The sequence below is a fragment of the Heteronotia binoei genome, chromosome 6 (assembly GCF_032191835.1).
Source record: "Heteronotia binoei isolate CCM8104 ecotype False Entrance Well chromosome 6, APGP_CSIRO_Hbin_v1, whole genome shotgun sequence".
NCBI classification, from domain to species: Eukaryota; Metazoa; Chordata; class Lepidosauria; order Squamata; family Gekkonidae; genus Heteronotia; species Heteronotia binoei.
In genome coordinates this window covers 81,630,646-81,655,627 of record NC_083228.1, presented here as the reverse complement: position 1 = coordinate 81,655,627, position 24,982 = coordinate 81,630,646, and the positions used below count along the sequence as shown (strand labels likewise).

General features: G+C 39.2%; 1 protein-coding gene across 1 annotated transcript; it reads right to left on the bottom strand.

Moving 5' to 3' along the window:
• Positions 1-851: 851 nt before the first annotated feature.
• On the bottom strand, positions 852-24,717 carry AMMECR1L (AMMECR1 like). Its single transcript, XM_060241925.1, has 8 exons — positions 24,275-24,717; positions 22,633-22,744; positions 20,011-20,455; positions 11,046-11,156; positions 10,078-10,192; positions 9,337-9,427; positions 7,911-8,007; positions 852-4,846 (listed from the first exon to the last, which is right to left on the bottom strand). The coding sequence occupies exons 3-8, from the start codon at positions 20,415-20,417 to the stop codon at positions 4,735-4,737; spliced, it is 933 nt and encodes a 310-aa protein (XP_060097908.1). The 5' UTR covers positions 20,418-20,455; positions 22,633-22,744; positions 24,275-24,717; the 3' UTR covers positions 852-4,734.
• Positions 24,718-24,982: the final 265 nt, after the last annotated feature.

The window sequence follows — 24,982 nt, the reverse complement described above, 5'->3', positions numbered from 1 at the left end:
CATTTTCACATGACATTGCTTTCACATTTTCATGAAAGACTTTTTATGGGGTGGTTTGCCATTGCCTTTTCCAGTCATCTACACTTTCCCCCCAGTTGGGTACTCATTTCACCGACCTTGGAAGGATAGAAGGCTGAGTCAACCTTGAGCTGACTACCTGAACCCAGCTTCTGCTGGGATTGAACTCAGGTCATGAGCAGAGCTCAGGACTGCAATACTACAACTTTACCACTCTGCACCACAGGGCTCTAATTATACCTGACTCTGAATTATACCTTCCCCCAAATTCCAGAGCTGGCTTTTACTAGCCACTGAATAATAAACAGGCATATTTATCCATTTTTCTTTGAATACACTTGACATTCACTGACATTAAACTGAAATTAGGCACAAATTAAAGTGTTACTTAGTTTTTTATGTGGCAGTTTATGCATTGTTTTGGATGAGTAGTTACTTCAGATCCACTGTCTCAATTTCCCCTTTCAACATTAACCACATTTAGAAAAGGCAGTTCTTTGATTAATTTATAAAATAACCAACAAACTCATCTCATGCTAAAAGTCCAGCATAACATATCACTTAAACTCATATACAGACCAGGAGACAAACACTACAGGATTATGAAATGAAGGCTTTTATTACTATTTTGTTTTAAGAAGCTAATCTCACTACTTCTGATCTTTTATTTTTAATATGGCACTATGTCCAGTTTGTACCGGTTCTGCCTTATTGCTTGCCTTTAGACTTCAAATGTTGCTTTCAGAAATGATAAAAAAAAATATTTAAATGTGTAATGACCACTACTCTTGAAAACAAACAGACACCAATAAAAAAGGGACAAGATAAAAATGTATCCATTACAATTTATTTTCTACAATACTTCATTAGAGGGTAAAGTTCAATGATTTACACTCAGAAGTTATATAGCTAGGAGGCAACCAAGTGTAATAACAAAGTATTGGTCTGACATCTCTGCAATGAAGGTCAAAGGAGGTTCCTTGCTTTAAAAGGAAATAAACTCAAGTTAACCAAACCTTAACCATTTTGCCTCTGAAAAATAAAACAGAACAGAACAGAAAGCAGTCAAATGAAGACTGTGATGTCAAGATGAATTAGAGAAAACAAATGTGAAATCTAATAAACCCTGAATATTAAAATTTATAGAATACTTTGCCCTTATCAGCAGATGTGATGGATTGGGTCCTGCAGAACCACTGCTAATGGCAGCACATTTCTCTAGCACAAATACTTTCTCTGACAAAAGTGGCTACTGAAAGAGGCTCTTGTATAAGAGAAAGGCACCTTGCAGCAGAAGAAGGTGCTATGGTTAACAGAATAGATCTGTATGAGCCAACCTGGTATCTGCTGATATGATAGTTTGGCCTTAAAATCTTTCAGACTGAAATGCCTCTATTGAGATTGGCTGTAAAAAAGAAATACCACCAAGGGAAACATCCAAATAATGAATAGACTACAGTGATCAAAGACATTCCCAATAGGGAATGTAACTGAGAAATCCTCCCCCCACCCCCCAAAAAGCCCTAAACATACATGGCTCTGTAGTAAGGGAAATTCCCAGCCACAGTTATCCAGAAATAAACTCATCAAGACCAAAAGGCACTTACTTGTAGCTAAGGATGAGCCAGTTCCCAGTCAGACCAGAAGGCTATTGCTAAGGTCTTGACATGATCGGATTACTCACTATTCAGCTGAGGAAAACAACGGACTAGGACTCTAGAAAAGATAGCTCTCTATTGGCTATTTTGTTGGTTCCCACATATTGTCAAACCGCGTATTAGTGCATTTCAGTTTGGGCTCCATTCCATACATTACTGCTATGTATGATACAGAAGGCAAGCTCTCTTTGTGTACAGCCCATCTCCCTCCCTACACATTTTGCAGGAACACCTAACCTCTTCTTCAGCTGCACTGTAACAGGATTCTGTGTGAGACCAATGTTAAATAGGCCCTTTTCCTCAGAGGGCTGATTAGTGCTTCATGGCCTGGTTGCTGTGCTGCTTACTACAAGAAAACACCACAATCCAACTTTAACAGAGGCATTTCCATTGACACTGGGATGGTAGGTTGGAATGGAAACAGGGGCAGGGAATGAGACCACCTCTCACTCCAAAACCAATTTAACTTACTTTGGTGTAATGGTAAAATTAAACCAAGTAGGTCAAGTCACTCCTAAAAGTCTGGTCTTTAGATTGGCAGCAAAACTCCCTCCCCACCTGGCTCCTAAACTCCCTCCCCCCACCATTAAAATGAAATTGATTAACACTATTACACTGCTGAAGACACATAACAGGGCAAACATCTGAAAAGGAAAAAGCAGGATTGAATAGCCTGGCACTATATGCCTGCATGACCAGTCTCACCGAATGTGCTCAGGGGTGAAAGTTTAGCACCATTTTTTTCCCCTTTTTGCTTTTAAAAAAATCTTTACAATTTAAATTCTAACATAGAACACTTGAATATTAAGTAGTGTAGCCCTATGTTTCAATACTGAGAGCCGAGATGAATGGTATGACCAGAGCTGAACCCACCTCTCCCCTTTACAGTTTCCTATCAGTTCAGGCAGGGCGTCTGGGAGAGTAACTGCAAAAAAAATCACTCTAATTTGTAACAAGGCTAATTTATTCTCAGAAGCAGAAAATCATGAAACAGTCCCTTCATATCCAAACACAGTTCAACATCATCAGAAGGGGAAAGTGGCAATCCACACAAAGTACAAGTCTAAAGCTGTTGGTACTGCAGATATCTGGGAGGAGTGCCTTTTCACATTTTAAAACTAGGTAAATTTTCATTGGCAAATAAAATTCAAGGTTGCATCTTCTTCTGGGGCAACATAAGGAACAGTAGTGCTAAAAGTTGTGATTTTCTGTGCCATCCTATGCAGAATTACATCCTTCTTGTCCACTGACATCAACAAGCTTAAAAGGGTGCAACTCCACTTAGGCTGGCACTTTTAGAGACTTCCTAGATTGTGAACTGTCCTATTGCAAATAAGATGGTATCAAATTGCAGTCTTCCCTTTTTCTTTGCGCAGCCAAGCCACGTAATGACAAATACTGTTTAATATTATGGGCTATTAATGTCTGTTTATACTTGAATAAATTCAACATCTGTTCAGGCAACTCTTGACGCTTTCTTAAAGACAGGAGCCATTTGTCCCTTCCTAGGGTAATGTTCATTCAACCTAAAGATTGAAGATATGTATCTATATTGAGAATTCTCAATAAATGCCTTCCAATCAGCCATCTATAAAGCCAGTTTTACTACATACATGGCATTAAATCCATTATACTATGCTTCTTTTTTTCTGGATTTTCTTTGCCCATCAGAGATAATCATAAAGATATTTAGACATTACCATTCCATAGCTCCTGTGGATTCATTTAATAAGTGTCATAATGCCAGCTGCATTCATGACATCATTCAGGAACTCATACAAGAGACCCGGGATGGTGAACAGAAAAGGATGGAATTCATTTACTACTTAGTGTTTTGGGTATTTTTAAGCAATAATGGGAAAGGAAACAAATCTGTAAGATAGTAAAAAGTGAATCTGATTTAACAGACCTAGTTTGGCAGCCAAACATTTCTCAGATTCCAATTCTAAGCATATTTTCTTAGAAGCAAGTTCAATTTAAACCGATTTTATTTCCAGGTATATGGATTTAGGGCCGAATCACCAATACAGCTGTATTAGATAGCCACTTAAAGGCCAGTATTTATCATATTTCATTATCTGGATATCAGATTTTGACAGAGAAAGCTGCTGCCTGTTATACACAGTCCCCAATGGATACTTCCTTTTGTCAACTTTCACACTTTCCCTCTAGAACTATAATAATGGCTTTGTGGGGAACAGACCTGCCCCAATCCAACTGCAGACCCTGCTGCTAATGTTTAGGTTAGAAACCCAGAGCAGCCCCAAAGAAAAAAGTGATCATACTCCAGAGAGAAAAGGAAACCTAAGCCACTCCCACAAACAACCAGTACACCTTCATGCATGTATTATGGGTCCATGTCTAGAGGGCTACTTTTCTTCACTGTCAAAAGCAAAGGTAGCCAGATGCATGAACTGAAATCTCTTGAATATGTATACACAATTATTTTATCTGCAGTAAATTGTTTTTCCCCTTCAAGGTGTCAAGCAATTGCCATCTTCTGCAAGGAGGAGGAAGAATCCCTGCAGACATACCCTCCTTGCAACATGTCATGTCATCTGCTTGCCTGGGATGTGTTAGGATCAGCTCATGGTAGGTAAATATCAGAGGTTAAAAAAAAATAACCTAAAAATCTTTTGTTGGACTCCGTTGCCCAGACTGCCATGAGAACTCTCCAACTTGATCCAAGGAGGCTGTCATAATTAACAATTCAAATAAACACAGTGCAATTTAACACAGACAGCAATCTGAAGTGGTACTGCCATTCCTCAAGGTTCTTTCTACCTAACTGCAACTGCTAGTCTTGGAGCCTCAACCCAACTGGACCTTCATTCTGAAGCAAGGAAGAGGTAAGGCTTGGCCCCCCAGGAGTTCAGTTGCACTCACTGGTATCCCCCAACCCCTCAGTCAGCTGGAAGGCAGACTTGGCAACGGAAGCTAGCATCATAAAATGGTGCAGTAATAGAAGTAACTGGACCAGGAAGAGGAAGCATCTGCTCCAATGATGTCATAGCTGTTAGTGGCAGCTGGGGGGCGGGACTGGTCATGCAGCCTTGTGTCAGGAGTAATGATTGTAGAGGGGCGGGGCATGAAGAGTGCCATTCTGGAAACAATGCTGACGAGAAGCCATGTATTCTGCATAACTGATTGTCACCTTCTCACTGCGATACCTAAAAAAGGTATTGAAAAATATATTAAAGAACATATCTAGTTACCCACAGCTCTATAGGTAAAGACAAATATTTGTAGCAACACAACTCTTAAGATTAAAAGACACAGTTTTATGATTTAAATGTTACTTAGCCTTTTGGTTTGATGGTAGGAGACAGTTTCAGCAAATTAAAATAATTCATTATAAGGGCTTCCCAAAACGTTCCAAGCAAGTCACTAATGGGTGTCTTCCACGTCTGACTCATTCACTACTAAAAGCTGTCCAACTTATATACTATCTCCATGAGTTCAAGAACGAATAAAAATAAAAAACAACAATTTGGGGCATGTGTGCCATACACAAGCACATTCCGGCCAATAGTTTCTGTTCCAGTATCAAAGAACTGTACAATCCTTAAGTGACGTAAGATATTTATCACTACTTTAGAGATATGTCCATAGAAATGTGTTGAACAATATTTTTTTTTACAGGCTTATCCATCCACATATTTATGCAAAGAATTGTGGCACAAAAAGAAAAAAAATACTTTTGTTAAGCTTCCTTCTCCAGTGGTCTGGAGGAAATGCCTATCCTCCAACAAATTAGTAGCTATTTACAAGCCTGTACAACTGGCACAGATTTTTAAAGCTATTATGTCTCAGTGACAAAAATGGATGGTGGGACGCATATGTTCCAAATTCTCTCATTTAACTTATTGTCTGAATTTAATTATATCCTAAGTAAAATGTTCTCTGCAAGTTCAAATGCATATGTAACATTTATTTATATATTTTTTTTCTAGGTCACAATTAACAAAGTCTACCTGAGGTGGCCTTAGCATCTTATATTTGAAATGCTTCTGATTTAGATTTTGTCATATTTCTGGAAAAGTTGTTTTTACAACTGTACCATTTGCAAATTATAAGGAAAGGGTATGCAAATATTATAACACTTTGAATTTTTTAAAAGGTAAATGCATTTTTCTCTAAATAACTGTCCAGATTTGAAGATACAGAGACACTTCCCCATTTTAACACCACCTAACTGTTCAGACTTTAAAGCACCACAACATAGGCAATACTAGGCAGCTACCAATGAACTGGAGAATTCTGTACCCCTCTCTCCACAACCATTTGTCAAATACGCTTAACATACAACTGTAGTGCTTCATTTAGCATTGTTCAGCAACATGTTGATTGAAAGCAACCAACATTTATGATACAATACACTGTTTCACAACATTCTGTATATCTATTTGAGCCTGAACATCTTTATGGCCATGCTGAACAATGCGAACTATGCTTGTGGTCAAACCTCTAAATCCCTAGAACTTTCCAAAAAAGCAGTTCCCTTGTACCATCTACTACTTCCAAAACTCTGAAGAACTTTAGGAGTGACTTTCACCAGATAATGATATAAGATTACCAAAAAATTTTTTGGGGAAATAAAAGATTACCAGAAATTTTGAAGCACTAGAAGAGAAAAAAAAAACCCCTAGAAATTCTGGGCTAAATTGAAAAGTATGCAATACTTACTTGCCTGTCAAATTTAATCTAATCTTATTATACCGATCTAAAAATACCTTATTTATGACATAGATAACATACAAAATTGTACTATTTGGCATTTTTATGGAATTTAAAACTAGAAATGCCTTAATTTTTTTTTTTACAAGCAAAACTGCAAACACTTTAAATATAGTTGCAAACTGCTGTACTCTATGCCACTTTAGCATTTATAAATTTTTGCCTCCTGAAAGGCAGGAAAAATAAAATTGAAAACAAATTTTGTAGTAAACAAAACAAAATTTATTATTTGGCAAAAATGCACAGCCACAACATGAGTACCAGCATCTGGTTATAAGTTAAATTTCGTAACACTGAAATCAATTAACTCTAATAATGTATTATCAAACACATTACAGCCCATTATTTGTTGCCAAAATTATTCACATATAAACATATAATAAAAATATGTACATCAACGGTATACACAGGTTGACTTGCATAACTTCCATGCTTAATTATTTTTTTTAACCTTCACAAAAAGTTCCTAATTCTCCCTCTGGAAAAATGAAAGAAGTCCTCATTTTATAATTCTATTGACTTTACTTACAATCTGTCTTTCTTCCTCATATTCAAGGCAGATTTACTTAGAGAATGTTTAAATCCTTAGCCAAAAGGCTGAGAAGAAAATAAAAAACAAAGCAAAAGAACTTTCTCCCCTGAATTTTTTCAGGCTTGCATATCTGTAGGCACCTCTATGGTTGGGTCTGAGTCACTCCAAATAAAGAATCTTTCCCTCAGACTGCCACAATTCAAAGAGTGGAGAGGTTCACTGCTAATAGTTCAACATCATTAGGCAACTGATAAGCACCACCATTTTTCAGAACACTCTGCAACAGCAGTTTCACATTCTGACTGCAAACACCTTCTCCCATTTATCTTCAGCCCATTCCACTAGCGGCTATAAAGAGCATTCCTCCCCTTGTTCATGTGCTCTGCCCCCCTCTGGGATTAATAGGCTGGCAGTGGGCACTTCCTCATAGCTGTTGTTCACCCTAATCCCATTGGGCAGAAAGAGAGCACACACACATGCAAGCTGCCATTCCTTCTCACAGTCATTGGGTCCAAAGAGGAAGAATTTAAAAAGGAAGCTAGAAATGGCAGCTTGAGCTCTTGTTGCTGGAATTGGGAAAGAAAGAAAAGTAAACCCCAACCAGCCATTTCAGCTGCCCCTCCTCCTCCCCATGTCTTATTCTTGTCTGAAGCCCTGAAAATTAAGAACAGCCTTGATGGCAGATGCATATTTAATTTTCTAAAGTTAACCTTCTACTCTAGTATGCAAAGTATTGTACAATAAAAGCATGAAAACTGAGATAGAAACTGAAACATGAAAACAGAGATAGAACAGCCTTCAACCTGAGCAGACTATACCACACAGAGAATAGGAGCAAATGTCCATCTAACTTTAAATCTCAGAAGTATCAAAAGTATCAACCTTCATGAACATGCTCTACCATTTAAATGGTAGCAGTAGCAATTAAGTAGCTAAATGTTACAAGAATAAAATATACATCTTACCTGGTGAGTTTAATAGTTTTTCTAAAGTCATTGGTAATTGGAGCTTTGAAACCACCTTTCCTGAGTAAGGAGTCTATTGTTTGAATCTGATCCCAATCTGTTCAAAAACAGCAGCAGAGAGCTAAATACACGTTCATTTTAAAGAAAAAGAGATAGTGTCTTAGAAGGGAAATAAACAAGTCTAGAAGATCACAAACACTGATAAAAGAATCTAATTATTTGCTATCTTACAATGAGTGGATACAAAGGACTATCACCAAAATAAAGCTGGCAGAGAGGGATTTCCCTGCACTCTTCTCCCCTGCAGCTCTATGAAATACTACTCCTTAAATCAAGGGTCTTCAGAACAGAATGGGGGGAGGGGAATGGGTGCATTGACAGAAACTGCTCTTCCCTCGTCTCCCAAGAGAAGTATAATCTCCCCAATGTAACAACTAGTAGAATAGCACCTTTGGACTTAATCCACTAGATATCAGGGGTGGTCAAATTTGCTTCATGTAAGAGCCAAAAAGTATAAATGAGAGCCGCAAGGTGAGAAAGAAGGAAGGAAGTTAGGAAGATGAGGGAGAGGGAGAGAGAGGGGGAAAGAAAACAATTTTAACTTTAAATGCATTCTCCAATGCATTTAAATCACTTGGAGAAGTGATTTAGAGAGAGAAATGTCTTCCCCAAGCTGGCTAGTGGGATGGTGGGGGCTTCGAGAGCCACACAATGTGTGAAAGAGCCTCATGTGGCTCCTGAGCCACAGTTTGGCCACTCCTGCACAAGCCTTAGCCAATCCAGTGTTGCAAACTGAAATTTTACATAAGAGACAAATGGAATGTAGATTAAAATCCCCTGAGAATCTTGGTAACAGAGCAATGTGTTAACATGCTGGAGACCTGATATAGCACACCGTATTTTGATTCTCTGACTTGTTTCCAAAAGGAACAAATATACCTCCCTGAACAGAATAAATATTTTGTATGATTACTGTGATGGGTGCTGCAGTGCTCTTCAAAGAAGGCCAAGCTGTTGACACATATGTGGTAATGTGCTTTACACTGTGGAAGGACAAAGGGGTCGTCTGGAACTGTGTGTGTGTGATGAGGTGAGGCTGAAGACTGATGGAAAATTTCAGAATGGCAAAGCCTTGGATTCAATCAGTGAATTTAACTAGGTGCTTCATTTTTACTCTATTACTGGGGGATGGGAAGCAATGCCCAAACAGTTACACGGGGGAGATATCAGTCAGACCACAGTCAGTCTTGGAAAAAACATACTGAGTGTGTAACTAGCATAAAGGAAATATTTCTGAATGGTTTAGCCACAGATAAACGACTTTAGATGGCTTTCATAACTTCTGCAAAAGCCATATCCACAATCCAAATCTTTACATTCAGAATACTTTTGCTCAGTGGGGAAATTCAGTTTATCTCAAACCCACCTTGTTCCTTAGCAACCTCAGGTAAGTATGTGGCTGTGCGTTTGACACCTTTCTCATTGATGAACTCAATTCTGATTCCATGGATTCCCACCTGACAATGGAAATATAAAGCCAGCTGAGAGGTACTTTCCACGACAATGTACCAAACATTTCTCATTGCCATGCATTCACTCGGGGGGCCAACCTTGCCTTACTTTCTTACACTAGTATACCATAAGCTTCCTTTCTTGTGGTGATGCCATTAGGTATTGCCATGAAGAGGAATAAATATGGCATACTGTATCAGCCATTGTCTGAGCAAGTCTTGCTAATGAAAAACTAAAAATATATGACATCATAAATCTAATCATAATCTCCTCTCTTCTTGCATTTAACTTTCTACCATCACTGATCCAGTGTTACTGAAGTACCCATTTATCCAGCTTCTCTGTTTTCCCTCCTTCTTATAACCAGTGTTCCCTCTAGCTGAGTTAATGTGAGATAGCTCACAGTTTTTTAGCCTCTGGCTCACACATTCTTGTCTTAGCTCAGGAAAAATGGCCCAGAGCAAACGAATTTATTCAGTAGCTCACAACTTTAATGCTAGTAGCTCACAAAGTAGAACTTTTGCTCACAAAACTCCACAGCTCAGAAGGAACATTGCTTATAACTGCCCTTATTATGAAGCTTAGAATAAATACTGAACTGATATGCAAATGATATGCAACAGTGATGCAGATTCCCAAATGCAACTGTTCTCACCTCCCAGTCCAAATAGTCAGTGGCATCCTCAAAATTAGTGAGGAGGGAGACAGAGCAGAAAAGTTTAGGCAGCTCTTCACGAGTCAGGGGTGGAAATCTGCTGTCCTTAAGTGCACTGGAGTGAGAAAAGAAGAAACACAACTGAAAACAAAACCCTGTGATGCTTAATCAAATATTTAGTAAAACATTACTAACATTATCCTACAGGCTTAGGCTATGGAATATTACTTTAGAACTGCTTTCATACGTACTATGTGCAAAATGGAATACCATCAAAACAGAACACCACATATACCAAAGCTACAGATGTGCTACTGATTTCTACACAAGAGTATTAAAATGAAGAAGTGGGAAGACACTGCAATGCTTACCAAAGTGCTCATTTTCTGGTAATCCCACACAGAAATAGTATTTGATAGCCATGAAGTACTGACAGAGGATACATTAAAATGCCTTCACTGTATTGGGGGGTTCCGTGAATGGCTTCTTAAATATATACTGTCTGACTGTATTATTTGTGACTACAGGAAAACACCATAGATCAGATGGATCACCCTTTAAAATGTCCTATATCTCCAGAGCTGATTTTGTTCTTAGAAAATCAAGGAATATATGAATACATTAACAGGTTTTGTACAGAAACAAAACAAGATAAGCAATACCTGATATTGTGCCTGCAAGATTCTAGGAAGGCAGTGTGATCCTTTGAGCTCTAATATACTGTACTTGCAGCTGAAACTAGCTACTTGGCATACATGCCATAACCTCCAGCAGATTGTCTTCCAGTCCCATATGGACCATGACAGTTCACTTGTCTGCCTGCAGACAACAGTATAATGTACTGGATGATCAGCTAAGCTGGATGTTCCTGGGTTGTGATTAGACCAAAGGGCACTATTCTGGCATACCCCTCATGATAAGATATATTTACAACACTTATGCCCCTATATCCAGTTTCTTGTCTTTACCTGGTTAATGTGTATTCCCTGAGTCCTGAGTGAAGATTCATGGCAGAGAAAGTTCCAATGCAGCCCCGAAGTCGCTTGTCTCGCCCTGTCTTCCACGTCACAAAGAGAGGACTGAAAATGCATAACACAAAAACTCCAGCTTCAAATAATTCATGCTGTGGGAGAAGCCAATTTAAGCATGAAAAGGATACAAACACACTTATAATGAGAAGCCAAATATATCTAGTCAGAACTTGCTTCCTTTTATTTAGCTAAACCTTTGCAAGCTACCATTTTTGATCCCATTCACATCACCTTTCATTAACCTTCATTAAACACTCCCACTGTTTTTATATATTACCCCTCAAATATTAGTTATGTTTCTTTCGTCTGTTTGGCATTCACAATCCTCCAGGGTGGTTAAAACAATTAAAGCAGATTTTAAACTTAAACTTGATTTTTAAACAGACTGGATTCTAGTAACTTTCTCTTTTAAAAAAGTTTTGTTTACAATGAAATCTGAATTAAAAAATATTGAATTCTTAATGTTTTAATCTCAAAAGCTGTGAACTGAGGAGACTCCAGGGAAGATACTTTCCACCCTTCTCTTCTAATAGAATAGAAAAAGCTGTTCTTAATTACTGGGAAAATCTCAGGAATGAGGAAGACATAGTGGTGGAGGGCAATATCTGAAGGTGGAATTGCCTCCCCATTCTTGTGAGATCTTGCCTAAATGAAACAAAGGTCTCATAAGGTGGTGGCCAGTTCAGCACACAGAAGATGCAGATTCACAACAACAGATCTTCAGGGGACTCAGATGGCTTGAGCTAGGAAGTGGCAAACATTCCTACCATTCATGGATTTTTAAAAGAATCCATGCCATTATCTCTTCAACCTGAATCCCTCCTCCTCTATCAATCTAGCATTTGTCATGTGCTTAAAGCCTTTGAAGATTTCAGTTGGTTTAACTACACCTAGAAGTGACAGACTATGGACACTGTTATGTGTGTTTTTCCAACTGAAATATTGAGCCACAGGAAAGGTACCTGCCTTTTGAGGTCAAGCATTATACCACACTAAGTTATATACTGGGCTTAACTGTGGAGATCATGGACTGGAAAATTCATTAACTGATTCTGGGATTCAGCCCTTATCTCCAGGAAATTTTTCTAGCTGACTATGATAATACATGAATCTTCATATGCCATCTTAAAATCTTCCTTAGGCAACTTATATAGATAGATCAAAATACTCCGTCAATCCAGAAACTGCATAGGCCACAGGCAGGCAGCGTGAAGAATGGCATGACGCGTAAGTAAGAGTTTGGTAGCTGAGAATGCCCAGCAAGTAGTTGGCCCATCAACCATACTCAATCTTATAAAGCAATGTGGGGCAGAGTTTCAAGACACTAGACTACATAAAGCTTACATGGTAAGAATACATACTGATTCACAAATAACATTTTTGAAGTTCACATTATTAGCCTATACTACAGCAAAAGAACCCACTGAATGCAATGCACAATGATTTTATCTCCATTTCTCTAGGTCACCAAAAATAATATGTCATGTGAAACTTAAAGACTGATAGGTTGATTATGGTAGGAACTTGAGCCCAGTTCATCAGATACATGTGGATTTCCTGTCAGCCTATTTCTCTTTGCTTTCCTATTAAACATATCAAAACTAGACAAGATTTGTTTTTAATTTGCATTAACAAGCCATCTATCCAATTTTCTAACAGATGTTTACAAATTGTTTTAAAATTTGTTTTAATAACATCATTCAGTAAACAGGCTCAGTATTATATAATTTGCTATTGTCCGTAGAAAAAGTTGATTCAGGAGTTGATTCATTTTCCATAAATTCTTAAATAATGCCTAATTATGGAAGCCACTTGTTAGTTACCTAGTTGTATCTCTGATAATTTTTCAAACCTAGGAGAGAACTTGCTTTCCAGGGGAAAAAGTGAACATAGAGGCAGTTTCATTTTTCAAAAATACATGGCAATTGAGTATGGAGTCAGCTTTTTGCTGTTATTACTGCTTAGATGAATTCACCAGCATGAATTAACAGAATGAAACTGCCTGTATGTTCACTTTTTCCCCTGGAAAGCAAGTTCTGTCCACATGCACAGATCATTTCCCCAAAAATATTTTTGTGTTCCAAATCATGTCTTCAGTTTCACAGACTGGGGGAGAAAACAAGTAAAATGTCCCACAGTATATACTGGCAAGCAAGAAAATCTAAGAAAGTATATCACACCACAAGTCACAGCAAGCAAGCTAGTAGCTTCAGTCTAAGATCATTCATCCAGACCTCTTTCTTTCTAATATTTAGAGTTAATTTTTTCTTCCTCACTTTTGACTTAAAGTCCATAAACATCATGAAACCAACATAAGTGCAAATGGTATAATAACAGAATACTTACACCATTGCATTGCCTTCCTATTCAGTGATTTTCTTACTTTAGCATACAAATATGTTCATAAAACATCTTCATAAAACATAATTGTTCCCATCCCATTCTCATAGTCTCATTACACCATAAGAAAAGGTGAAAAGCAAAGAACAAGAAAAATAGAGACTGGGAGAGGGGGAGGAATTGACACATCAAGAGGGGAAGGGGAGGAATAATGTCTCTTCTTGCCTTCTGTATTCGTTAAACTAAATAATTTTTCTGGAATGCCTCTTGTCTTTCTCACCACTCTCTCACAGGACAGAGACTATACAGGAATAGTATTCTGGGAACAATTATGTTCTGAATCAGTTAGTAGAGGTGAGAAAGTCACATTGTGTGGGTAGAAATTGTTCCACCCAGGGCTTTTTTTTTTTTGCAGGAACAGTTCTGGCTGTCTTGGCATCAGGGGGTGTGGCCTAATATGCAAATGAGTTCCTGCTGGGCTTTCTCCACAAAAAAAGCCCTGGTTTCACCTATGGAAACATTGCACTGGATTCAAGCCATAAACTCAGTACAGTATTCTTGCCCCACTGCTCCGCTTGCGGAGAGGGCGGGATATAAATGTAAATAAATAAATAAATAAATAAATTCAAGGCAGGGAAAGAGTGGATAGTTGCTTCAGATGCTGTTTCGTTTGCAGAACAGATATTCATATAGTTCACAGGGAAGGCACAAACATAACTATATACAGGGCTTTTTTACAGGAAAAAGCCCAGCAGGTACTCATTTGCATATCAGGCCATACCCCCTGATGCCACCATTGTTTCACATGTTTTTTTTTGTAGAAAAAGCCCAGCAGGAACTCATTTGCATATTAGGCCACACTCCTGACACCAAGCTAGCCAGAACTGCATTCCTGCTCCAAAAAAGCCCTGACATATGCAAATACAGCTGACTTCACTTGACAGGATTATTGCAAAACTCATATGGCATAAGCCTCTGGGACTAGCTCTACCACCAAAAGGCAAGATCTACCCACTGCTTTGACTGAAGAATTGTTCTGAAATACTGAGTGTGTTGAAAGGCAAAACTCCGTTTGTTATCCAGGATAAATCAAGTATGCTAAGCCATTAAGAGTTGTTGCACACTGGGCTACCTGGACACTTAAGTTTTCTACCTGAGATCCATGGCTGCAACTCAAGGAAATCTTTCCAAATAAAGAAAGGACTTTTGAGCATGGTACTTCAAATGACACAGCAGACATTTGGGTAAGCAGTAAAAAGTTATGATGTACTTAAAAGTCAACAGACTGCAGGAATAAATATATCTAGATTTCAGGGCTACCCAGATGAGTGGCTGGTATTAAACCTTTTATCTGACTGGATACATTACCAATCAAATTGCTAGGTATTTCTGAGCCGCTATGAGGCTCTGTGGGTTGGTTGTTAATGATTATGAATAATTTTATCTCTATTTTATTTAATTTTATAATCATTTACCAGTGTGTTTTCTGATTTGTGCTAACTGGTTATGTTGCGTTTTAGATTGTGTAGTGTCTACAACAAATGTCTAATAAAGATTCTGCAACAGGACAGAATAGACAATACTGACCTTGGCTGAGTTGATCCCCGATGCACTTGGGCACAACAGTTTTCCAACATCATATCTGACTGTAAAAAGAACAAAAACCCTCAACCTGACTCATGTCAGAGGTAACTTCTAGTTTGAACCTGACTTAGTTTAAGGCAGCTTTGTGTGCTCATGTGTGTGATTTTTGGTTCTGTAATTTAAAAAAATATTTTTTATGTTCCATATAAAATACATATCTTAAAACAACAAAAAATACTGGCTGCAGGGAAAATACCAGCAATGACTGAAATAAAATTTTCAATTATAGTCAATGTTGTTTTTTAAAATCAACAGTATAAACACCATAAACCAGAGGTGGCCAAACTGCGGCTTGGGAGCCACATGTGGCTCTTTCACACATATTGCATGGCTCTCGAAGGCCCTACCGGCCTTTAAATCACTTTGTCAAGCCAGTTGGCAGCTTGGAAAATGCATTTAAAGTTAAAGCTGCTTTCATTTAAATTTAAAGTTGCCCTCCTTCTCCCTCCCCAATCTTCCTTCCTTCCTCCAACATCTGACATGTCTTGCGGCTCTCAAACATCTGACGTTTATTCTTTGCAGCTCCTACATTAAGCAACTTTGGCCACCCCTGCCATAAATCTACACCTATAATCGCAAACTGACCTTTTATTAAGCAAAATGAATTCACATCTGATTTGTGGGTAAACAGCACAGTGAGCATTTAAACCCAACTTTATGTCTCCCTCCTTCTTGCAGATTCCTCCCAACAGATAACTAATAAAGTAGCTAAATTTTGCCTTTGGGTATTAGGATACGCAAGCGGCTGACTGAGTCTTAATAATGACCATCAGAGGAAGGCATCATTTCTCTGTTCCCCCACAATCAGCACTTACTGAGACTGTTGCACTGCATGTGCCACCCATTTTATTTTACATTTTATCTTTATCCTTATTATTACTGATCTTGTATTTAAATAAATTTTGAACTTTAATGTCTGATCTGTACATAAAGGGACAAACCATATTTAGGGCCAATCACTGTAAAAGTATTATGTATTTTTTATATTGTGGGAGTCTTTTGGACTCACAGCCTGGTATGCACCAGAATCCAAGAGACCATTCACTATTCCACCAAGATGACTGTCAATTTCTGTCTTATATCCTGCTAATTAGCCAGAGTCATGATATTTATGATTCTGCTAACTAAACAAGACAGATAGATATTTACCTTTGACTGTATTCCCAGAAACACTTTACTATTCTGCAGGCACCAGCCCTTTCTGCACAATTCCAGGCATAAAGAAAAAGTCTGAAGAACCTTCATGTGCACCAAATGAAATCCATTAAATTCACAAATGCATACTTGTCTAAGTAGAAAAAATTCTTCAATGCTAAGAAACTTGGAGCTGCACTATCACAGTTTTTTAGTTTGGCTTTCAATAAACTGAGTCAATGTTTTAAATCTTATAGCAACTAAAACATACATACTTTCCCACAAAATGCAGAAATTACAAAATTGGAAACTTGATACCACCAGGTTTTTTTGCCCTGACTGAAATCAGTCCAGCCCTGACTGAACCTTCCATTCTCTACTGACATCCGCACTTTCTTGAGTATAACCTGGTTATCTTTATCCCGCAAGTCTCTTGTGACTTAGTTAATATATATAAAGTACTTTCAAAGATCCTCCATTGGTAATCACCTAAGTAGGCAGACTTAGTTATTTACCATTTAAACATGTTAATTTACAGTCTTGTCAATTTGCCACATCGGAAGCTTGGTAAACACCTGAACAGCAATTGTTGCTTTATTTGGCATTTACTCTCTTTTATGTGGGAGGGGAGCTGAACTGCAAGTGTACTTAACTCACTATGTCAAATATAAGTCAATACTAAGGCAACTTCATTTGTAGCTAGAGAAAGGGGCACACCCACAACTATGACTGTTTTCCCTTAACGGACACCAGGCCTATGAAACGAAAAGCAACTTAACATTGCAGCAGCAGCATATCATCTTCTGTTGGACCTTGGATGCTGGAATCTGTTGACATGGGATAGGCTTTGCATTCAGATTCCTGCCTTGGGGAGAAGGATTGGCTCTTGTATCAGTCAGTTTTTAGATTAATCAGAAGATGCAATAGAGGGCACTACTGGACCATGCCTTCTTTTGGATAGAGCATGTCAGTTCAGAGACTACTTACCCAGTAGTCTGGGGGAAAGCACTCTAGCAGTATCTATTTAACAAATGTTTAAAACCTGCCCAAGAATCAGGTCAGAGTAATTTATTTTGTTTTCAGAAAAATGTACACTGGGAAGGATAAGAGAAAGGTTATGTGAAGATGTTATCAAGCTCCTCCTTAACTGCCCCCTCCCAATTTGACTATCAGTAAATGCATATATTAGCCGATAAGAAGTACTGTTACCCACCTTGTGGTAATTTCTGATCTTTAAGATGCCATTTCCTCATGACGACCATTTTAGGTCTTGTGTTGCTATCTGACACACAACTTCAAAGCTTTCCCTCCCCCAAAGGTGAGGGTATGCACAGCTAAGCTGCGCACACAAGAAAGTAAATATGAAAGATAGCATGGCCACATCCACTTTCAGTTCCTGTGCTAATTCCACAGGCAAAAATCTGTGGAAGAGAAGGGAGGGCAAATCAGGGGAGCCATGAGGGGTGGCTCAAAGAAACAAATTTCTTAGCCAGGTAACACTGGGGGGGGGGGGGAGGGAGGGAAATCTAGAGCTAAATACTACTTGAACCACCTAGCCAAAAATCCAGGACATACCGGATGGCCCCTGGCATGTTTATTCATAAGCAATCCCCCCTGAATTCAATGCTTTGCTCTCTAGGATATGGAGAAGTGAGCTATGACTCATGAAAGCTCATGCTGGAATAAATGCTTAAAGGCAGCACAGGACTTCATCTTTAGTTTGCCTTCCTCTACAGCTTACACACCTACAACCTAATATTTTGACAAGTCTAGAAAAATCTTGCAAGTTCCTATAAGTAATATCCAAAAATTAAGATGTCGGACCAGTACAAATAAGGGATAAAGAAGTAAGGTCCTTGGGCACCACTGAACTTTTAGAATACTACATGACTCAGATTTTTCAAGTCAATTTGTCTGAACTAGTTCACATAAATCACAGGTAAAATATACTAATCCTAGTGTGCCTATTGATTTGTGAATCACAACACTGTAGTCCTGGGGCAGGATGTGAACTAATTCAAGTCAGCTAAGGGCTGCTGGAAAGTCTCTCCCCTTATATCACCACACAGGTGTTGCCAGGCTAAGCCACTACTTATAGAAATATTTTAGAAAACACAAATCAGTATATTTGAGGACTTTTCGGCCTCAGTTGTAGGCAGCTTAAAGGAAATGAAAACACACACAAGCACCTAGATAGATGGATATCTCAGAATCACACTGCCTATATGGAAAATAGTGCAGGGAATAAGACTAATCAATGCTATTTTTCCAACATGAAAGTTGGCATATAATCCAAATGATCAAGCTTTTTTCCTGAAGATGTGATTTTGGATCAACTCAAGTCAGCTTGTCATCTCAGGACTCTTTCTCTGGAAATGCTTAGATTTAGTCATGAACTGACCCAACTCTGGTCACACAGAACCACTTGTGCCTGGCCTGTACCTTGTATTGTCCTTGAGAGCTCAAAATCCTGTCTTTGTGGAAGCAGGGAATCTTGCCTGACACAGCCTTCTTATAAGCGTTTATTGAACCTGAAATGGTACCAAGCCATGCTTTAAAAAAAAAAAATCTTAAGAAATCTACAGAGCATAACTATAATTTCTGAAAGCAGTGTGAAGAAATGCTGAGATGGCTACCACACTAAGATCCAGCTGCCCCACAACAATTCAACTTTTAAAATGATACATATGCCTCATTTTCAGCCCCTTATAGCTTAGAAATGTATTTCCCCCATGTTGGGAACAGTGATATTACTCCCTCAACAAATGTATTTCTCATACCAAAGATATAGTTCAAGATCAGAGGTTCGGGAGGAGCAACTTCTTAGTTCATAACATCCTTTTAGGCACCATTTTAGAAGCGTGAAGGATATTTCTTACTGAACTAAGTTATAAATTTATCCATTTCTTCACCTCTCTCTTCCAACATACCACCTCATTTAAAACTTCTAAAAACATTGTTTTCTTGATTTTTAATTCCTCTGTTTTTTATCTTCCTTACCAAGCATAACATTTTACCAAGTACAACTTATGTTGTGTTTATGCTGTTGCCAGTTATGTTCCTGCAGCATGAAAATTCTAATTACAGTTAAGATAATAAACTTGTATTCACAGTAAAAAAAGATACACTGCATAGATACAGCTTATCAAACTACACACAACACTTGAAAGAATAGTACTCTTGAATCTGGCTCCTCTTTTGAGAACTGGTGTATACCAGTTTGACCTCAAGCCACTGGTTAATAACAAAGCTCAATTACTACTAACAATGGTTAAGGCCTACATCACATATTCCTAAACCATAACTAACTTAATTTCTTATGACATCAGCACAGACCTTTAAACATAAAGTGCTAAGGCATATGAACAAATATCAAACATGAAATTTCCTCGTCAGTCTAGGTCAGTATTGTCTGCCATTGACTCTTCAGGATGTAGAAAGGTGTTTCCCAATACTCAGTACCTGAAATCTGAAGATAGCAAAGACTGAACTGAAGACTTTCTGCACACAAAGCATGGTTCCTTCTCCTTCTAAAAACACACATGCAAATAATAATAAAGTTCTACCTTATAACAGTCAACCTATTCAAGTTTACTGTTTTACAGTGTAGAGTTTCATTTCAAATTTTAAGCAACCTTACAAACATTAGAATAATATTGTAGATTCCTCCATTAAAGTATACCTGTGTTCCAAACAACCCTTACCTTATCCCTTTTACCCCACAATTATAGAACCTTGGATGATGGATTTTCAGTTTCCCTCCCATGCCCATGGGTTTACTCACTAGGGGTCATTGGTAAACCGAGGAAGTCGTGGCTGAGGGAAACCATAAAGATGACAGTAGAGTACATCAAAGCAGTAGCAGCACATCTCCGCTGTCACCACTAGGTTCTTGGTGCTGTTGGCAGTTCCATTAGGCTGGGCGAGTGGGCTCAAAGCTCCTGAAGTGGGATTCATTCGAGTAATTGGAGTGTTTCCAGGGCACAAAGTCAAATCTGATACGTTTTCCCTTCCATTGCCCCCATCTGCATGCTGGTGGTTCTGAAGAGGACCTGAACTAGAGACTGGCACAGTTGTGGCTTGATTCCCGTGACTGTGTGTTCCACTTCCAGACAATTTGGGTTTCTTTACCCCACAACAGCCTGCTGCCAACTTGGGCTCAAGTGGAGGAACACAGCGTCTTTTTCCCATCCTGATTCAGCACTTGCTGTCTGGAGCACTGTAGAACCCTGGCAAAAACACATGACATGCAACACAGGACATTATACTACATGAAAAGCAAATTATAGGGATGCATTTTTTCCACACTAAGAAAGCAGCATCTGTCACGTTAACATCTGTGAATTTCAGAAGAAAATTCACATACAAGACTGATGAAAAACTATATAGAAACCAAACTTCAATGTGTAACACATCAAGACATTACATCTTTTACACGGGTCATGAGCACTTTATTCATGGAACAGTATTTCTCTATGAAGTCAGTATTGTCTGCCATTGACTCTTCAGGATGTAGAAAGGTGTTTCCCAATACAAGATCAACATGTAATCCCAGAGCTACATGCCACCTGCACATTCTATCTACAGTTTACCCTCTTATCTGATAATACCCATGTAGTTAAGCTCTCTGTCTTTCTCATTGGACTCAGGCAGAATAAACTACAACTAGAGAAACACAACACCAACATTTCAGTAGAGCCTTTCTAATCTCAACAGAGAAAGTGGAAGCAAATTTTGTGCATAATGGTAAAATTTTATTCTGGGATTTTCTAGATGTCTCAGTCTATAATGCAATGACCAATGCTACTGTTCATGAAATGGGTTCAACAGAAGTTTAGTGGACTTCTAAAATATTAACAGCTTTTTAATCTCCATTTGAGTACTAGGGGGGGGCGTCAAAATATGGGGATCATTCATAATCTTCAGCCACTGAAAATATGACCTGTACTAAAGTTGCCCCTTCTTGTTTTTTTCCAAAAGAAAATAAAAGGCTGTACGTATTTCAGTGTTCTTCAGTTAATTGTTAGTTACATGAGATTCCTCCTACTTTATTAAAAGCTTCACGCATTTGTATCTAATGAAAGCCTAATAAGAAAGTGCTAACACAAGCCAGGTCTCATCCATAAAAATCCAATCAGACAGCAGGAGACAGTAACACAATGGAGCAAGAGAACTAGTAAATGTATCTCAGTCATAAAGGTTTAGGACTGGGAAGGTATCTTTCCTCCCTAACCTGATAGGACCAAGAAGATAAATCTTCCTAGCAGCAGCCTTTCAAGATATCCTGGAAGGTGACTGGGCATTGCCATTCTATCCCAAAAGTCAGCATAATTTGTCTAATGAAACAAGGATGCAGGCATGCACCAAAGAGTTTTAGTGAGGATATTTGTCCCAAATAGCAATACCACAGATTAAAATTTCAATACTGAAGGGTCAAGATCTAAATCTCTTACTGGACAGATGCTATTTCACTAGCTTATTTCAAATACACCAGACAAGAAAATGTTCCCCTTTAGTTTTTCTGGCAAACATAATCTTCAAACCAATTGCCTTTCATTCTTGGAAAGCCATACAACAATGAAAGAGTGAAGCAGGACTGCACAACTGTGTCTGTGTATGTGAAGCCTAGTGTATCTTTGGCCAGTCACACACTCAGCCTAACCAACCTCACAGGGTTGTTGTAAGTATAAAATGAAGGACAGGAGAATGATGTAAGGTACTTTGGACCATCAGTGGGGAGGAAAGCAGGAATGTATTAAGTACAATTAAAAATAAAAATAAGTTATTAATGGGACACACAGCCCAATTCTACACAGGTTTATCTAACAAATCAGTCCTAAATATGTATACCCAAGATTGTAATCAAAGTGTAACTGTAAGCTTATGATGTGCACACAAGAGATTATTTGCAAAGCTCTGTGAACACAGATGAAACTATGACAGATGCTAAAACTTTATGGACATCAGCAAATAGAAAAGAACAATACTTCTTTGTCTAAGGATTAATGAGGATTAATGCGCTCCTGCCTTACAATCACCTAACTGCAATAGTCTCAGCAGATGAAAAAAGAACAAGGTTCTACAAACAGCAGCAGTTTAAAGCTTTAAATTGAAAAACTGTATTGCTTTACTCATCACTAGTTTGGTTAGTTTTTCAAGCTCAATTTGAGTACTAGGGAGGCGTCAACATATTAGCACAGCATTTGAGCAAAAGGGCAGTTGCAATGATCAAACTTGGGTTTGAAGCTAGGAGAAAAGCATGCAAGCAGCTGAAGCATGCAGGGCAGTAAGGGTCAGGAATCATATAACTGGATGACGATCTCTCCACTTCAGCAGGTCACATTCTCAGTTGTACTGTTCTCCCTCTATTTTACAAACATGCTTCTAAATCTAAGGTAATACTTACTGAAAGCAGACACCTTGTTATTGCCAAGGGGGTCGTGGGTAGGTGGAAGGGGAAATTATTTTATATCTGGAATGAATTTTCTTTTCTCACGGCCCATTCCTGTTCCCCAAACCTGGGGGGGAAAAGCACTTTAGGAATAATTTACTATACAGTCATATCTAGACAAAAACAAAGTGAACAATAAAACTAAATAAATGCTCAAGTCATTGGACAAAATAACCCAAGGCATCCTTGTGAATGCACCTGTAAATCAGACAGAAAAGTTTACTAGGCAACACAAAGTGTATATAAGTATTACAAACAACAGCTTGTGAAATACTGAATATTATGGACTTAATTTCCAGTAAACATGTATAAAATCTGACTATATATGATACTCTTTTGATGGGCTTCACCCTCCTATATTCTGCAAATATACTCCTATATTACTAGTCTAATAATGTTCCCATTAGAACACACTCAGAGAAAACTTACTGCTACACAATCATTTTAACTTCAACTCAGTAACTGAGCTATACACAAAATCACTTTATGGTATGGTAGAGAATGCACACACAGAGAAGTGGTGGTGCTTAAGTAAAATGGAAACACTGATAAGAGGGCGAAATGGGGCACCAAATATTTTCAGACATATGACGGCTGCAATTACAAGAAGACAACTAATCAGGTGTGGACAAAGATTATATTGTTCAAAGGATTATCAGTGCTGACACAGAATAGTAAATGGGAATAATATTGCTGACCTGTCTTAAAAGGATACATTAAAATAATTCACATGGAACACTTTGAGCACTGAACAAGTTAAATAAGCAGGGCTCTGCCCCCCCAGGGGAACGCAGTGGAATGGAGTTCCAGAACCTTTTCGTGGAAACAAAATTCTAAAAACAAAATTAAAAGTTCATGAGGGGCACACATGGGTTTCTCCTTCATTTCCCTTATGAGAGTCCCGGCACCCCTTTTTCCAGAAAAAAAAGTGCGCCTGCATAGAAATACAAAGGTTGCATTAAAAAATAAAGCCTGTAGTAGATGATTTCAGATAACTAGGCTGTCTGTCACAGAAATTCTAACTATGCTTCCACTAAAGTCAGTACCACAGAGTTTAGGGCAATTTACTTGCTAGCTGAGCGTTGTTTAGGGCTACAGCCAATGCATGGCAAAGAAAGAAAAAGAAAACCTGTATGAAAACACTAAAAGTAAAATGAAGAAGCAATTGGTCTTACTTCATTGTATGTTTTCAGCCCAGAATGTGCCTTATCCGACCCCCAATTCTGCGATCCAAAGTAAACCCACTACATTAAAACAGGAATTAAGATAACTGGAAACCAGAAGAGTAGGTACAAGGAGAACGAAACGTGAGGGGGCATGAGAGAGCGTGGGAGGGAAGTAGACGGGGAGGACTTGGCGGCCTGGTAAGAGGACCCACAGGGGTATTTCGGTGGGAGGGGGGCAGAAAACGGCTCCATGCCCTAGAGACTAGAAGCGACAGGCAGTGGAAGGATTAGGGCTGAGGCTCCAGCACTGAAGATAGGAAGGGTCGGGGGAGCGGCGGGGAAGGGAGGTCTGCAGGGGCATTTGCTTCCCCTCCCCCAGTGCAGCGACGCCGCTGTCCAGACGGAGGGAGAGCGAGAGAGAAAATCCCCACCTTCTCTTTTCCTGGCCCCGGAGACGGCTCTCTGCCCCAGTCACTTTTTCAGCCCAACCACCGTCGCCGCCGCTTCTGCTCTTGCCTCCCCGCCGCCACCACCTCTGCCGCCGCCACCTCTACCGCCCCGCGCTTCATGGAGCCATGGGCCGGGGCGGGGGAGCACCGAAGAAGTAGACCCAGCAGGGCGGGGCGAAGCGAAGCAAGGCAGGCTGTGGAGGGAAACTACACAGTGACACCGGGCGAACAATCCCAGCCTCGCCGCCGGCTAAATAGAGAGCTGAAGCAAGGCTGAAAAGCCCGAGTCCTCCACTATCCCAGCGGCCCCTTCGCTGAGGGTGAGGTAATGGAGGTGGAATGTTTGCACCGACCGCCCATCGGCCCTGTGAAGAGCATAGACTGGGAACGAGAACAGGCTCTCTACAGGAAAACCATAGATCTTCGGAAGAGCGAGACTTCCGCCCTACCCCCCGGCGCGCGTCAGTAGTTGAAGGCGGTCACGTGACATAGAGACGGCTCTAAGAGCGACTCCTTTTTCCACGGGGGGGGGGGGAAATGCTTTTCGCGTCACATGATTCTGGCGTACCTGTTATCGGGATGTTCGTAGAGGCAGGACCAAAGCTAGTGGAAGAGGGGCTTTCTTGGTAATTAGCTTATTTTTGTCTTTTTCTGATGCGGTTTCCTTAGTAGGCTGAGCTAAAGAGGATG